At 39.1% G+C, this 16526-nt stretch overlaps 1 protein-coding gene across 1 annotated transcript; it reads right to left on the minus strand.

The window, feature by feature from the left end:
- Positions 1 to 744: 744 nt before the first annotated feature.
- On the minus strand, positions 745 to 14723 carry Dnase2b (deoxyribonuclease II beta). The gene is made up of 6 exons (XM_005385161.2): positions 14590 to 14723; positions 9874 to 10051; positions 6398 to 6479; positions 3821 to 3982; positions 2231 to 2428; positions 745 to 1197 (listed from the first exon to the last, which is right to left on the minus strand). The coding sequence occupies exons 1-6, from the start codon at positions 14721 to 14723 to the stop codon at positions 857 to 859; spliced, it is 1095 nt and encodes a 364-aa protein (XP_005385218.1). The 3' UTR covers positions 745 to 856.
- Between the last annotated feature and the right edge of the window lie 1803 nt (positions 14724 to 16526).

Raw genomic sequence — 16526 nt, forward strand, 5'->3', positions numbered from 1 at the left:
TAATTAATTCTTGTAAGTTTTTCATTAATGTAATAGATATGTTCAGTGATAAGAACTTCAGCATAAGAAACATATTGAAACTAAGAGTGTGAGATCTGTTTTGGGTTTCTTTATGTTACATTTCTTTATTTCCTTCAAATTGAAAGATTGTGGTTACACTTTTATTCTCTTAATCTGACTATAAATTTTTTCTGACAAATGTTACACATTTCTAAAACTTGTTTTTGTCTCTTTTTGCTGAGTGGGTAGGGTTCATATTTGATCAGTACTTTTAATGTTAACCATGTATCATGATGTGAGGTAGTTCTTGACCATACCTAGATATTTACTGTTCATAGATTTTAAAAAACAAGGCACAGAAAATTCAAGAGAGTGGCTTAACATCATACAATTAGTAAGTGGCACCTGCAAGAATGACAAGATCTAACTATAAATAGTGAGAAAGTACTGTAAGAATAATATGACCAAATAGTATGGAAGGACAGGGATAGTGCTGTTTTTTCTTCAGCAAAGGATAGGGAAAAGAATTAGGAATGTCTTTATGAAAAACAAAAGTTAATCTACAAAATGGGCAGTCAATCTATCAACAACAAGAGTGACTAGTCTGAAAAAGATACTTTTCCTCTTATTATCTCTGTTCTCATGTTAGTTATGTATCAATTTATGTTTATAATGCATAACTTCAAAGTAGAGGAATTTTCACTAATTAGAACATAAAATGGGAAATATGGAAAAATTGCTTTATTGAGTGATATGTTGAGTGTATGCAGAAGTTTTACTATATAAAGAATGTCTCTAACAATGCTAGACCCCTTATAAATGTTTCAATAATAGTGCATATATCCTTTCACTAAGTTTAGTTACAGTCTTCATAATATAAAACTAACTTTCGAAATGCTTGATAAATATTCCGATTTTGGTTACAAATAAATCCCCCACTTCTGAAGGTTTGGTGTGGGCTGCGATTTAGGTCTCCAATACATGTCCAGTGACCTTTAGTGCCCTTTTGGGAAATACACCATTTCGCGTGGTCCTGGTAAGAACTGAAATAAGATTGTCGAGATATTCTTATGGCTTTGATATTGTAGACATGGTAAGGAAGGGAGCAGTTTGAAGGAAGCTCTTGTCTCTTTCGCTGCCAGGTTTCTGCTAGCAAGTGCGTTTTCAACTGTTGAGCTATCCAGGCTGCAAAGATATCTAGGGTGTGGAAGGAAAGAGAGAGAGTGAGGTTTGTATTTACACTTAGATAGGTCCCTGAAAATACCCTCAGGAATGGAAATCATCATTTACTCCTGATAGGTGGACTTCACAAGCACAACAATAACATAATTGAGATAATAGACTATTTCTATCCTGTTAATTTTTGCATCTCTAGTGCCTGAAATAGGGCTTGGCAAGTAGTAGGCATTCGGGAAATTGTATGCGAGAAAGAAAGAAAGCAAATAAGCGAGGAGGACAGCGAGGTCATCTAAAGCAGCCACTGACAAGAGGGAAAGCTGGGGTTTATAGACAGAAGCAAGTCTGCAGTGAAGGAGCACCAAGCAAGGGAAGGCCTTGATGAGGTTTTGAAAAAGCAATTTTGAGTTAAAAAAGGAAAAACTGAGATATAGGTAATTTAGAATTGAGGGAGGGTTTTTAGGCATATTTGTATGCTATGAGGAAGGAGCATGTAGAATGGAAAACTCAAAGGAAAACAGGCAGAGGATCAAGTGGACAGATCAAAGTAGCTTGAGGGCAGGGTGGGTTCCACAGAACAGAGGGTGTGTTGCTTCTGTTGGGATGGAAGAACAGACAGAAAAAAAGGAGTGAAGGATAGATGACAGTGTTGGAGAGGTGGGTGCAATTTCGTGGTGAGATCTCCTTAGTGACCTTTGTTCTCGCTGTCAGTGAGGGGGCAGGGTTGTATAAAGCACTTGAGAAGGCTCAAAATAACTGCTTGAGGGGGTGGAAGAGGAGGCGGCACCTGTGGTTCCCCATGTCCAGAAGAAGCCGAAGACTGAGTGTTCCCTGGTATGTGCTTGTGAGATAGTTCTGCATTTGGATTAGTGAGCCTATTATTCAAGTGGAGCAGCAAATGTGTGAACTGGTCCCTGGTTTTCCTTTTCCCTTTTGTTCCTTCCCTCCATTCTTTTCTACACGTTTTCCTCCTGAACAATCATTTTCTATGTAATTCGTAGCGAGTCCAACAGCAGTGGTATAGAGCATATTGTTTTATGATGGTCTTTCATACCGTCAAGAAATGAATCAGATTTTGCAAAATGGAGGAAGGTTTGTCCCTGGGCTGACTGAAGTGTGGTGAGGTACCGGACCGGGATCTTAGACGAGCAGAACCTGGCACACAGCTGGGGCATGTGGACGAGCTCTCGGTGAAAGGTGGCTGGGATGGAACAACTATAGATATTTGGGTTGCAGACCAAGAGCTGAGAATCTGAATGAATAAACAGTTAAGTTGAGAATCTAGACACAAATGGAAATGCTTACTGATATTACAGATCTTATAGATAAAACAAAGTAAGACACTCTCAAATACAAGTATTTCCCCCTCCTTTTTTTTTAAAAAAGAAATGTTCTTCAAAAAGGTAAAAGATTTATATAATCTGAAGAGAAACCAGAGTATGCGATGTCCTTCAAATAGCTTTTGTTTAAGCAATTTGACACCAAAATTCTTAATTGACACCTGTTGAATAATTCCTATGTTCGATACATCGTTCTTTGAGATTTACACAGTTTTCATTCCTTTAATCCTCATAGCCATCTTATTAGGTAAGTTCTGTTGTATTATTAATCTCATTTTATAGATGAATTAACTAAGACTTTATACCACATGCTCATGGTTATAACGCTTATAACTGATGGAGTTAATATTCAAACTCAGATAATCTGATCCTAGACACCATATGTTTTTCTAATCCTATATATACATATATAAAAGTAGAGAACTTCTTGTACTGATCATCCAGTTTCACAAATAATCAACTCATCAGCATGTGTACCTTATCTCTGTGCTGTTAGCTCTGTGATCGTTACCTGAACTCAATAGGGATTGACTTAGGTGAGAGGCTCTCTGATCCTTGTTATCAGATGGAAACTTTATGAGACACACTATATGTAGAGGAGAGTTAGTTTTTACCAATGTTGAGCAACTTCCTCAGTACAAAAAGCATTGGTAAAACAATATTCCTACTTTTCCTCCTCCCACATCATAGATTCCCAAATAGAAGTATTTTTGACTATTTGAGCTTGAGATCTTAAAAGAAATGTATCTGGCTCAGAAGAGTCACGTTGGCAGCGTATAGGCAACATTTGGTCTACAGAAAATTAAGAAAAAAATAAGACTGAGCCTGTGTTTAAAATACCAGAATTTCACTCTTACACACACACACACACACACACACACCCTATGTTTCTGGTTCCTCATGAACAATATGGAGATCGGTAATCAATAGGCCTGTATTTCTGTAGAGACACAATACATTACACTCCCCTGAGGCCTTTGAAGGCCTCAACACGTTAGTTTTTCATTGTACCCAGTACCTATGTAACATTTGCCTGTTTGACTCATTTTTGTTACTGGCCTGTTCCTTGAATTCTTTTGAAACTACTGCTTCTGCCTGATCAATTTCTATAAGGTCATCAGTGGAAAGGAACACAGGACCAGCAAGTGAGTTTGCCCAATGCCTCACCAAGGGAGAGTCGGCATTAGAATCTGGGTACCAGAGGGTCAATGAATAAAATAACAAATGAAATGACACATTTATTAATACATTTCCCACCTCCTTTCTCAACATCACTATGTCCTTTTCATATGCTCTCATGTTACCTATTGTTTCATACTGGTTATATTTCAAAGTTATACAGATGCCACTTTGTCCATTCCGTCTCCCTGAGGATGGGTAATCATAGCCTTCTTCAGGAATTGGAGGAAATCGGGGAATAGAATGAATTAGCCAGAACCCCTGGATTCTGTTCCACAGCAGTACACCTACCAAAGAAACATTGAGCTTAGGTGAAGTAGAAAAACAAAGCTCCTTTTAAAATAGAGATCAAAGCTCTAACATTTAAGCCTGTTTATACTTTGCTGCAATTTTTGAGGCGAATTATCACAAAGATCAAGCTCCATTTTTTAAAAATTTCAAAAACAAGCAGGCGTGCATCACAATGCCCCATTACTGACAATAAGCCACCACAAAAGTGTAGCCAGGGCAGCCACCCTCGGTAGAGTTAAGAGGAATTTTATGTTGAAGCTACAAGGAAGATTTGTTTTTGCAGAATGCAAATTTGCTAAATTGGAATTTGACCTTGTTAAACTATATAGTCACCTGGCATGCTTCAGACAATATCTTCACTACTAAATAGCCAAGCTATTTTCAAAAGCCTGATAAAAAACAGAATTAAAAGAGAGAATATCAAAGAAATATGCTTGTAATCCTTTTTTTTTTTTAAGAAATTTAAGCTCATTTATTAAACAAGGACCACTAAATTCTACAGGTCCTAAAAAGGAGGCAAAGAGAAAAAAGGAAGCCATGCTAAAGCATCCTAGTTAATTAGGTTTATATAAATCTCTTGAGCTTACTAACATGAAAGCCAGAAAGGAAGAAAAAACAAAGGTTTTCATCATCTTGTGACATGGCCAAAATAACCTTGTCCAGTGGGCATTTCTGACTGGGTAACTATATCATGATAGGTCTGGTGTGGTAACTAGACTTTCCAGTTTGCCTGTGAACATGCAAACATAAAATTCACTCATGTTTGCCTTCTTGTTAGAGTGGACGCCAAATGCCTGCTAGTTATTTTTTTTCCCTTAAAGCATACTATTGCTCTCTTGGTAGAGATAGAATCAATACCCACGTCAGAATGGAAATTGTTGAAAGTTCTGTTGCCTAACAGAGTTGGATGACCTTCAAGTGCTCCCCTCTGCTCAGATGAACGTGCTGTTTTGATAAAGTCCCAATTTCCTAGTTGGAATGCCTCAGATTTAGGGTATCTGTTGGCAAGGAGAGCTCCCCTAACTTGACATAAAACCCCATTATATTTTTCTTAAAACTTTGCAGCAATAATAGGGCAGAGAGGGAGTGATGGTCAGAGGTTGCCGGAGGAGAGGTTGGAGGATGTGGCACATTATAAAAATTGTTGGGTTCTGTGAAGATAGGGCCATCAGGAGGGCAACTCAACTAAATCAAAAGCTTTCAATGCGTATGACCTTCGACAGCCATTCCAAGTTATCTTCTTTTTCTTCCAAATGATCTTCTTAATCAAGGGCTATACATTAGCAGCGTACAGACCAAATGCAGCTTGCAGATATATTTTAGTAGGCTTGTGGTGTGTTTTAGAACTTTGAATTTATTGTGAATATTTAAACACTTCAGAGATTTCCCACAAATACTAATTTTCAGCACCTCCTGAAAAATTATATCTCTATAAAGAGAAGTGCAAATTTGCTACCCCTTTTTGACCTCATATAGGCCTCCAATTCCATGACAGTTTAGCCCATTTCACTTGCTGATATTACCTGCCTGTCTCTCAAGGCATTTCAGCTTTGAATCTTCTGAAGCACATTTACTGCCATAAAAACTTATTTAGGATATATTAAGTTGAAAAGTAGTCATTATACTTGTCCTATAAAATGTTTTAAGGTAAGTATTTTTTAAAGTAGAAAGGATTAAGCATGCTTATCGAGAAGGTATTAAGAATACAGACTTTGTGAGGCTCTATAACTCAGGGGTTAGAGCACTGGTCTTGTAAAAATACAGAATTTTATTTATCTGAACTTTGAGTTTTTCTGTATACATACATGTATATGCATAGTTTATAAATAGAAAAATGACAAAAAATTACTATAACAAAATTACTACATATAGTGATATGGAACCAAATATATAATACAAGTTACTATCATAAGAACAAATATTTAAAAATACTTTTCAAAAATGTTTACTTGAAATGGAATGGCACTTAATGAAGAGTGAGTTTTACTTGCTGTATGTTTTAATTCAATAAATCTAACTAAAAAGTGTATGTATGCATATTTTGCATGTACACATACGCATATATATGTAATATAGAATTGCTGATGTGTTGTACGGTTACCTATATATACATGCATGTGTATACATGTATAGCTATAAATTATCTGGTATTTCTAGTGAATCAGGACCTGGATTTTTGCTCTAAAACATATAGAGAAAAATCAAGAAATAAAATAGTATTTCTGGACAGGGGATTGCAAAATCAAATTATATAATTATTTTATAAACTGGTATAGAAATCAGACATTTCAATAAGCCAAAACACAACCATTACAAACAAAAGCTATCTTTTTAGTGTGGAATATGAGAATACACAAGATGAAAGGCTTAAGAAATTGTTGATTTCCAACAGGAAAGAGCTGTCATCATACCTTTGGTGTGTCCAAAGTTTCTGCTGTAACCCACAGATTTAGGGACTCCATCATTGTATAGTAGATAGGCTGTGTTGTTACTCTGCAGGAATATATTAGGGTTAAAATGGCACAGGTCTCCACTTAAAAGTCTCACAATATTTCTACCAGCTGCCCAGCCTATAGTACAGATCTTTCATTACTACACATGCGAAGACACCCATTCTCCTAATGGGAAGTTTGCCTATCAGTACAAATCCTGTTCCATGCAAGATGAAAGTGGGTTGGGGAGGAAGACCATTCTCAACTATGTCTGGTTTTGACTCACATGAAAAGAATCCTATTGTGATCTGTGAGTGAGGGCAATATTACTGTTTTTCTTGTTTGTTTTGGAATAAGGTTTCTGATTAAGCAACCAGTCTCGGATAAAAGAGTGTGGAATTATTTGTTCTGAAAATGGAATAGGAACAACCAGCCAAAGATTACACTGGGGTTTTTCCATTGACATTACAGGCACAGTGCAGAATGAGCTGTTGGCATCAGATTTCCTCTGCCCACTTTGTACTCCACTGCCTGGGCTTGGCTTTGAATTTAATCAGGATTCCTCATTATCTGTTGCCCTTCCTCCCTGATATGGGAGGGCTTTTGCTTCATCCCATTTCTTAGGGTCAATTTACCCTTTAAACTTGATATTTTCTGCTTAGAGAAAGTTGTGAAATTTACTGTGTGGTATTGGATTTCCCCTGGTAAGGCAAAAATACAAGTCAATTCTCCAAATAGCTAAATATCTAAGTCAAAATAAGGCTATTAATTTGATAGTGTCACATTTTGGAAAAGTGTTATATTTGTTCTGGGTGGTTCCATTTCATTTGTGTCATAATGCAGTGACTTTTAATGAAGCCATTAATGTTGATATTAACAAAAAATCTCAGCAACATAATGGAAGTAGGAAAGGACAGCCTATCTCCTTAAAAACAACTCTTTCTTTTTTCTCAGAAAAGGTCAATTATGAATCTCTTGCAGTTACTTAATTATTTGACATTACCTAAAAGCATTTTTAAAATGTACAACATAGTTTGTGTAGCACTCTTGGCTACTGTGCTGGGGCATAGTCAGAAAAGTTAGCTGTTTTCTTACACTTGTTCTCCACACAGAGCGATATTTTTACCATCCTTCCCTGGAGCACTCTGAGAGTTATTCTGTGAGCTGACATTGAATGCGGTAAAGAGGTTACTTGTGTGCTTTGGGGGTACAATGTGGAGGGACTCTGGGAATGTTTGATGAGGATCTTTATCCTTATAGTAGATGAATTTTTAAAATTTTTAACCTGGAATATAACAGCCAAGATTTTTTTTTTTTGGTTTTTCTCCAGTATCAGGAACCGAACTCATGACCTTGCGCTTGCCAGGCAGGCGCTTTGCCGCTGAGCTAAATCCCCAGCCCCAACAGCCAAGATTAAATGAGTTGTGCTGTTGGTGGAAAGAGAGGCTATTGATAAAAGAAAATGATCAGGGACTTAAAATAGAGAGACACAGGTGAGCTTCTTTGGATAGCTTTATTTCTTTACCACATGTATCGAATATTGTTTTAACTATTGCGTGTTGAAAAAAAATGGACATATCTCTAAACAGTCTAGAAGGAAATGTATCAGGAAGCACAGACAACTTCAATATAGTTTGACCAGTGTTATTATGGTGTGTGGAGGTTCTTATTTGGAAAGGTAAAAGAAGAGAAATAATTCCAATGTAATCTACTCACTTTGGTTATCTTGACATTTGAGATTTAAAATTAGTTAGTCTAATCTTGCATTCCACTCTTATAAATTCAATTCCAGACCAGGGACTGGGAAAGTTATGTTCTCATGGTCGTTTCTGACACAGAGTTCCAGCCCAAAGAACATGGAAACTATCACCTATCACACATGGAAACTAGACCCTTTTCTATCATTTTCTTCCCTGAACCAATTACTCAAGGTATTTTATGAACAGGTTTTGAGAAACACTGAATAATTTTACATCACGATGTCCCTACCTCAATCTCCTAACTTCCTTCTGTTCTTCACAGTTTTTAATTTCCTGCTTTTTTTTCACACCTATTCTTTTTAATTTTGGAGAGCAGTTTAGCTCTTTCTCTCTCCTAAGGTTTGGGGCTACCTTTGCATCTCCTAAGATAATTATTGGATTCTGCCAAACTACGAACAGTGTACATCAACTAAGGTGAATGACACAGCCCTGACAATGTTACTTTTTTTCCTTTTGTGCCGAGCAGTTATGTGATGGGGAAGAAAATTTTGTAGGCATTTATTTTCTCACTAATAGGTTGTGCTTCTGGTCTGAGTCCGTAGTCTTGGCAAACAGAAGCAGCTGCAGGCAGTTTTCATAATGGTCTATGTATTCAAAACAGGGTTGTTGCTGTTGAGATTAAATAATTTTTAAAAGCACCTCAAACAATACTTTGGCACATCACATGTCTTCAAATAGCTTGCAAATAGCTTCATTTTAACTTTGTAATTTCACTCTGAAGGGTGCACTTAATGGCAGGTGAATAAAATGAGTATTACCACACACAGTGACAGCTTCCTGCTCGTTTTGAGTAAATATTCAGATATACATATACAGTAGTGCTGGAGGCCAAAACAGTCTTGAATGAGCATTAAATTATTTGACATATGTAAAAGCCTAGCACTTTATGGGAACAGTATCATTTTATACATTTGCTTCCCTGTAAATTATTGTTAGAAAACACATGGACGAGTGTAACTGGATGTTAATTATTGCTCGATTTTGCTCACTACCCCAGGTTGGAAAGCAGTCACTGTACAACAGATGGAGCCTGGAATGTTGGGAGGATGCCCACACTGAGCCAGCAGGCCTGCTCAACCTTTGTTTCTGGCTGGTTAGCTCTTTGAGTCTGGTTAGCCAGGTTAATCGCCATTCAGGCAAGTTAGTTCTAGGTCCTGGAAACTAGAGCCTTAGGTACCAACCTACCATTTTGAAAATGCTTAAAATGAAGACCCATTGGAACTCTACCTGGATTGTCACCACTCATGAACACCATGACAAAGTAACCCATGATTTATGGCATCTTGATCATAGGTCTATACTGCCTTTTAGCAGGAAAGGGCATTTTTCCCTATTTCTAGCTGATGGATGAGCTAGCAAATACTAAGTGAACTGGCAGAAGTTTTGGCAGGCAGAAGACATCGATGCACAAGTAGTTTGTACCTTGTTCAGTGACCTCACTGGACATTGCCAAATGAACCAATAACTTTGCACTGTTGCAGAGTAGATGCCATGTTTCCAAAGGTCTTGCCTACATTGATTCAGTTAGTTGTCCTGGGCTAGTTGTAAGCTTATTTACTTCAAGCTGCTGGATGGGGTTGAGAGTGAATATTGGATGGGTGAGTAGGAAAAAGTCTTCCAAAATCACTTTCTGGAAGTTTAGATTCTGTTTTATGCATATTTCTACAAGTCAATGAATGGTAAACTGTAACCTACCTTGGAAGCATAGGCTTCATATAGCTGTTGTAAAGTCCTCCCCAAAGCACTCTTGGTGGTATTTATTAGTTGTTCACTCCTCCTCCAGCTTCTAATTGTGGAGTCTAGGTAAAGGTACTTTAGTCCAGTCTCTCTAGTGTCCTTATCTTGCCTTTTAGGTAACTTATAGAAAATAAACCTGAAAAAAGAAATAATTATGAATTACTGTCCTTTATCAACTGCTTTCCTGGTGGCTGTCCTATGCCAAGCACTGAAGTATATCTTTCACTTGTGTTAGCAAAGACATTTCAGAAAGGGGATTTGCTCAAGATTTCTTCCCCTTTCAATACCCCTTTCCTCAGAAAAGGAAATGTGACTCTGACTAGACATGGTCTAAGACACTAGTTGGCCTGGCGGCTGAGGTCCCTGAGGTGGAAGTCCTCATTTACTTTTTCTGCAGTCCTATGGCTGTCCCGGGGAGAAGGCCAAGACTGAGGCCTGGATTGGAGAAGTCTTTCATTCTCTTCTGCCATAAATGCTTGACATTTTCATCTGTTTGCAGTGGCTAACTGGATATGAGATTTGGGTGTGGAGTATAAGAATGTGGGGGTTTCCTTAAGCTTCTGGCTGGTCTAAGCCATATTGCTTAGCTCACTTTATCAGAATGCATTGAAGATTTGGACTCAAGACCAACTAATTAAAAAGGTCCTTTGTTTCCTTTTCGATTGTTTCACCTTTGGGTGTGTGGTGGATTGACAACTGGTGGTCAACTTATAACACCCAGCTGAACTGAGTAAGCATGGTGCCGGGTGTAGGAGGCCCACCTGAGGATCACTGCCAGCAGCAGAACTGGAGGAGAAGTTAGGCTGTTGGGAGCTGGTAGAAGCTGTAAGGAGCTGTTGGTTGTTTTGGAGGAGCTTGTCATGCTGGCTTTCCTGATGAACTTGGCTGTTTTCATCCTCTGAGGAGCTCAGGACCTTGTTGGCACTGAGAATGGCTTTGGTTCACTTTGGTGGAGCTCTGGTCCTCACTTTGAGCATCACTTCCTGGCTCTGAAGGGGAAAATGGTGCACTGCCAGACTCCTGGAGAAGCTTGTTGTGTTAACTTTCCTGATGGGAACTCAGCTGTCCTGATCATCAGAGGAGCTTGGGACCTCACTGTCACTGAGGATGGCCATGGTACTTTTCGGGGGAGCTCTGGTTCTTATTTTGAGTGTCACTTTCTGGCTCCAGTGCAGATCCCTCAGCCTGCTAGCACAGATTCTTCATCCTGCTGACATAGACTTTCTAGGTTCCACTTCTGACCTTTGTGCATTCCAGTGCAGATCCGTGAAACAGACCTGTATGAGACATTGTTATGGGCTCTCAGCTTCCAGTTGGATTCACGGGAGGTCTTGTTTTTGTTTTTTGTTTTTTTTTTGTTTTTTTTTTCTGGTACCGGGAATTGAACTCACGGCCTTTCGCTTGCCAGGCAGGTGCTGTGCCGCTGAGCTAAATCCCCAGCCCCCATGGGAGGTCTTGTTATGGGCTCCAGATCTTCAGCGGGACTCACGCAGGACATTATTTTGGGATCCAGGCCCTCAGCTGGATTCTTTGATCCTTAGTGTGTGGACAGATTTCCTCCACTCTCTTGTATGATTCTTTGGGTGACTATTATAAATAATCTTATAAAATATGTGTCTTGTATTTTATTGTTCCCCTTGAAATAACCCCCAAACCAACACAGGGTGTCTCACAGGAAGACAGGTAGGTGGGCCCACAGAGCATTCAGGTGGTCTTAGATCACTTATCCCAGAGTTTCTCAATATGCTCCACCCATCTTTTGAGACAGCTCAATATGCTCCCTCCATCATTCATGTTGTGGGAGCTGCTCTGTGTACCATAGGATCTTTGGTCTCTACTTATTAGATGCCGGTATCACTCCCAAGATGTTACAATAAAAAAGGTCTCTCAACTTTTTCACTAGTACCCTGATGACAAAATTGCTTCCCGTTGACAACTACTTGTCTGGCCAAGTATTTTCTAATAGCATGAACCCTCATAACTAACCCTTAAACACTCACAGTGAGCCAAACATTATAATACTTACATTGCTAACTAATAACACTCTTCCCCAAGAACTTCACATCGCTCTTGGTTTTCTTTAGCCTTATACCTCTACCCAAGTGAACTTCCCTGCCCTGCTTACATTTTGTGACTCAGGGCTAAGCCCCACCGTGAGGAAGAAATAGGCTTGGTGCTTACTTGATTGCCTCTGCTTTTTGACTCTCCTAGTAAATGGTAGCAACTAAGTAGCAAGTTGCTTATGTTTTCTGCTGGATATTCAGTCATGGCAAAAGTAAATTTTAAATATTAATCACAATTTGGTGGTGCACCAGTATAGAGAAAAGTTATTGGAATTCTGGTAAGTAAATTCCAATCTACCGCTTCCAGTGTAACCCATGGTGGGAATAAAGACACAAAGACATATCTGTTGTTTTGGGGAGCTAAGGGGGTCCTAAGTCCGGTTGTCACAATGGCTAACTGGAACAAAGGCGTGATTCAGGACTGAACCTGAGATTTATTAATTCTTAAAGAGGGGAGCGGCTCAGAGTTGAGTGGCTCAGAGATGAGTGAGAATGGCAGGAGGTACGCAAATGCTGTGAGCTGGACTAGGTAGGAGGCACCATAGCACCTCTGCAATATGCAGAGAGAGGTGTGTGGAAAGAGCACCGGATTCTGGTAACAGGTAGCCTCTAAGTTTGGAGGAATCTGCATAACACAGTTTGAGGAAGTTTCTTGTGTTTTTGGTTGGTTGTCTCAGTTTTGATGTCTGACCCTTTTGCCCTGAGATATCAGAGCCTCTTTCTCGAGACTCAGTCCCAGCCAACAGTGTGCATGTCTTGGCCTAGCTCATGCTCAGCAGTAGGGAGCTGTAGGCGGGGCAACACTAAGCTTTTGCATTGCTTCAAAGGCTACATACACATCAGTGCATTGGCTAGACCTATTTGCATTGCCTAAAGCCAATTGAGGGGACAGTGTATTATCCTAACCAGCTCTATACATATCAATACACAGAATTAGAGCAAGGTCTAGCAAAAATGGAGACAAATGGTCTTCTTTCAGGGAGAGTCATCCCGGTGGTCCTCCAAACACCAGTGAAGCATTTGTGGACTACTAGTGTGCTATTTCTCATTAGTTGATAACTAGAACAGTTAAATATGTTTCCTGGGTGATTATCTCCAATTTTATACTATTTCCAGACCAGGCTGCTGTGTGGAGATTCATATAAACCTAAACAAATATCTCTCTGAGAAACCTTCAAGTCCACAATTGCATAGTATTTTCCTCCACATCTGCTCATCCCATGCTATTAGAAAACGTATGCATGCAGTCACAGAAACCAGAAACCTAGATGTCTTTCCTTAACTTCCCGCTCCTGGCAGTCCCCCCACCATGAGGTATTCTCAGAGTATGCTTTTCTTTCTGTTTCCATTGCTACCTCTTTAGCTCAGGCCCAGGTGTCTTCCCTCTTGCAGTTCTACAAAAGTCTGATTGCTGTCCATGGCCCCAGGTGGTTCTCCTTTAATCTAGCTTCTTACAGTACAGCTAATGGGCTTCCTAAGATACAAATCTGACATTACCAAATTCTCACTGGAGGCCCTTCAGTAGCTCCTTTTCAAAGTCAAATTCAAGTCTTTCAGCTCACTCACAGCCCTCACCCACCTTCCAACCTCACCTCCTATTTCTTCAGATTCCTTGGAAGCTCCCGCAGTACCAAAGTACTTGCACATCCAAAGTTTCCGTATTGCTTCTGGCCCCTATGTGACCTGCTGGCTCCTTTATTGGCCTGAGAAGCCTGTGTGTTTCCTTTTTCTTAGCTATTTCATTATTTTTCTTAAAACTTAGCTCAAAAATATTTCTTTAAAGAAGTCTTGTTGGCTCTATGCTTCCCAATGCCCTACTCACGGCCTCATCACTTATCTGGGAGCTCCTTGAGGATAGGATGTATGTGTGTGTGTGTTTTATTTGGATTCTCAAAACTCAGGACAAAAGTCTTCTAGAAGCTCTAAACTGCTGGAAGTTTGACTTAGTGAGTTACCTATGTTCTTTAGTTTGAAGTTCACACAAAGCTTGATGCTAACTATAATGGCAAACCTAAACATGCTAATTAAAGAGTGTAAAAGGAATCAAAGCCTTAGGAGAATCTATGACTATAATGCAACACTGTGTTTAGTCTCTTTGATACGAGAGGCCAGTGACTTTCCACCTATTCCAGCTTCTGCTTGTGTTACCTAAAAAACCCAGGTTAACCAAACAGTGCTGTGTGTGATCACGTCCTCCTTGTCCTCATGAAAAGGGCATCCTCCAGTTTCAGAAAAAGGTCATTTGCCTTCTCTCCTTTGTCAGTCTTGAAAAGGATGCTGAAAAGGTTCTGATTGGAAAAGCCACGTGTAATTAAAGAAAATTGCCAACAGACAAAAGCTGTGAGCTCAGTCCTACTTCTGTGGCTACCAGCTTTGCCCTGCTGAGGACAGGATCACCCCCAAGAGGGGCTGCTCAGTCCATCCTCAGGGGGAAACTCTCACTCAGAAGCCCACTTATCTGGAAATGTAGCCCATTTGCATGCTTTCAGTTTCTTTTAAAGGGACCAAGCAAGGAAGAAGTTCTCATGAGGCAACTCACAGCCAGTCAGTCTGCCTCCCTTACTCTGGCTTCCTGTTTGCACACACCAATCCTTACATTTCATTTACCTACCAATCCACGGCTTCACCTTCTTCATTTCTGCATGCTATTGTTGCTGCCTGTAGGACACCAAAGAGGCCAAAGAAGACCAAAGCATGAGTTCTTCTTTGAAGTCTTGATGTCATTGTTCCATCTGTTTCCTTCATTCCATGCCACAACAGGCAAATTTCTCTAGAGATTTTGTGAAGACTTAGTTTAAGCCTCTCTCAGACTGGCTCTGACAGTTGATTCCATTTACCTCTGCTGTTTGCTCTTCAGGAATTTTCAAAATGGGCCAAATCCCATGGAATCATGTGGTTCTGTCACAACATCCCAGCATGACTCCTGATGTCTTTGTGCTGCATTGTTGACTGGTTTTGCAAAGTCGTCAAAAGTTCTGTAGAGGGAAAAAAAGGTATGAGTGTGTGTAACTGTGGGTGCAATTTTTTTGTGTGTATATGTGTGTGTTTATATAATTAATTCTTTGGAGTGAACATGGTGTGTGATGTTCAGTGGTAGAGGAACTCCATTTTGATAAGTAGATGTTGAATGAAATCTTTTTCATAGTTTTTCCCTTCTTAGTGATTCTCTAAGTGAGAGCAAATGCATATGATTCACACATTAAATAAAAATGGCAAAGTCTTATGCTTTAATAATAATTAGGATCTGTTACTTATTATAATCTCTGACTTAAGGGAGTAATTGCTAAACAGTACTTTAAGGAGTTGCATAACAGCAAATTTGATTGTATTTTTACCAAAAATGTTGACATATCTTTTCTATCTTCCTGGATTGGGCCACTCTATGTGGTGTTTTTAAAAGACATTGGTGTCTGATTGGCTGTTACACAATCAGGTAAACATATTGATCACCTACTCTTCCAGTTAAATAAAAAACCTCACAAGCTCCAAACTATTCTTTCTCCTTCATGAAACAGAATCTGAAGTTGAAGGCTAAAGGAAAATGGTCCTTCACAATAACGACTACGAAAAGGTGAGACTCAGCTGTTTTTCGATAAAACAAAGGAATAGATAGGCATTTGCAAAGAATTTCCTTAAACAGATGGTGTTCTTGAATCAATTATTAAAAGTTCTCTCCTAATAAATAACAGTTAACTTTCTCCCTGGAAATTCTAATGGCCCTAACCTGTCCCTCTGATTAAGGAGCTAGATCAGTGTCATACTGGGGATCCATACTAAACCAGACTCTTGCAAATCAGATCACTTCTACAATCCAGCTAGCGTTGTTCAGGATTCTGAGCTTGTAGAAGAGGGAGGGCTTATGGGTCTACTTTTGCTTAAACAGAGTTTTGTGAGAATACTCCAGACTACCTGCCCATGTTACCTGTGATACTTGCAAAACGCTGGCAGAATTCTGGGCCTCATTTCAAACCTGCTAAATTATAACTGTTCTAACTGAGCTCATGAATCTATACTTTAAATAAACTTATTGGTAATGTTAATGCACCCTAAATGTTTAAACTAGTTTCCCTGAGGCCCAGGCTGTGCAGTGTCTGGAGCAGACCAAATTAGCTAAACTGGGAAACATTTCTCTTATCATTTCTCCATGGGTATCATAGTGCTTTATACAGGTTTTTTTTTTTTTTTTTTTTTTTCTTCTCTCTACTTGGGAAAAGAATTACAATAACTCCAAGAGATAAAATGAATTTGTGGCATGAAGTTTATGTTTCTATGTTAAAGTGAGATAAAATTGATTTTACTTATTTATTTATTTTAGCTTGTGAAACTTTTTGGTATTACACTGGTAATAAATGAACACAGCAAGCATAGCATTTACTGAAGCATATAGAGAAATTAAGCAACCCGTTTCAGTTACAGAAGTTAGAGGCAGTTTGCTGAATGGGATATAAAATAATTCCTGCTTTCTTCTCCTCTTTACATTCTCAGACATTGCTTATCAGTGATCTTTAAGTGTTAGCTGTGATTATCCTTACATTCCTGTAAGGTGAA

This window comes from Chinchilla lanigera, unplaced genomic scaffold, assembly GCF_000276665.1.
Source record: "Chinchilla lanigera isolate Chin_1 unplaced genomic scaffold, ChiLan1.0 scaffold00022, whole genome shotgun sequence".
Classification (NCBI taxonomy): domain Eukaryota; kingdom Metazoa; phylum Chordata; class Mammalia; order Rodentia; family Chinchillidae; genus Chinchilla; species Chinchilla lanigera.

Excerpts from the sequence above, each read along its gene's own strand:
- Dnase2b (XM_005385161.2), bottom strand. The coding sequence starts at position 14,723 with ATGAAGGAAACAGATGGAACAATGACATCAAGACTTCAAAGAAGAACT. Across the intron at positions 3,983-6,397 it reads AAACTTTGGACACACCAAAG|GTGTACTGCTGTGGAACAGA; the intron begins GTATGATGACAG and ends TTTCTTTGGTAG. Across the intron at positions 1,198-2,230 it reads ATCTGATTCATTTCTTGACG|ATATCTTTGCAGCCTGGATA; the intron begins GTATGAAAGACC and ends TCCACACCCTAG.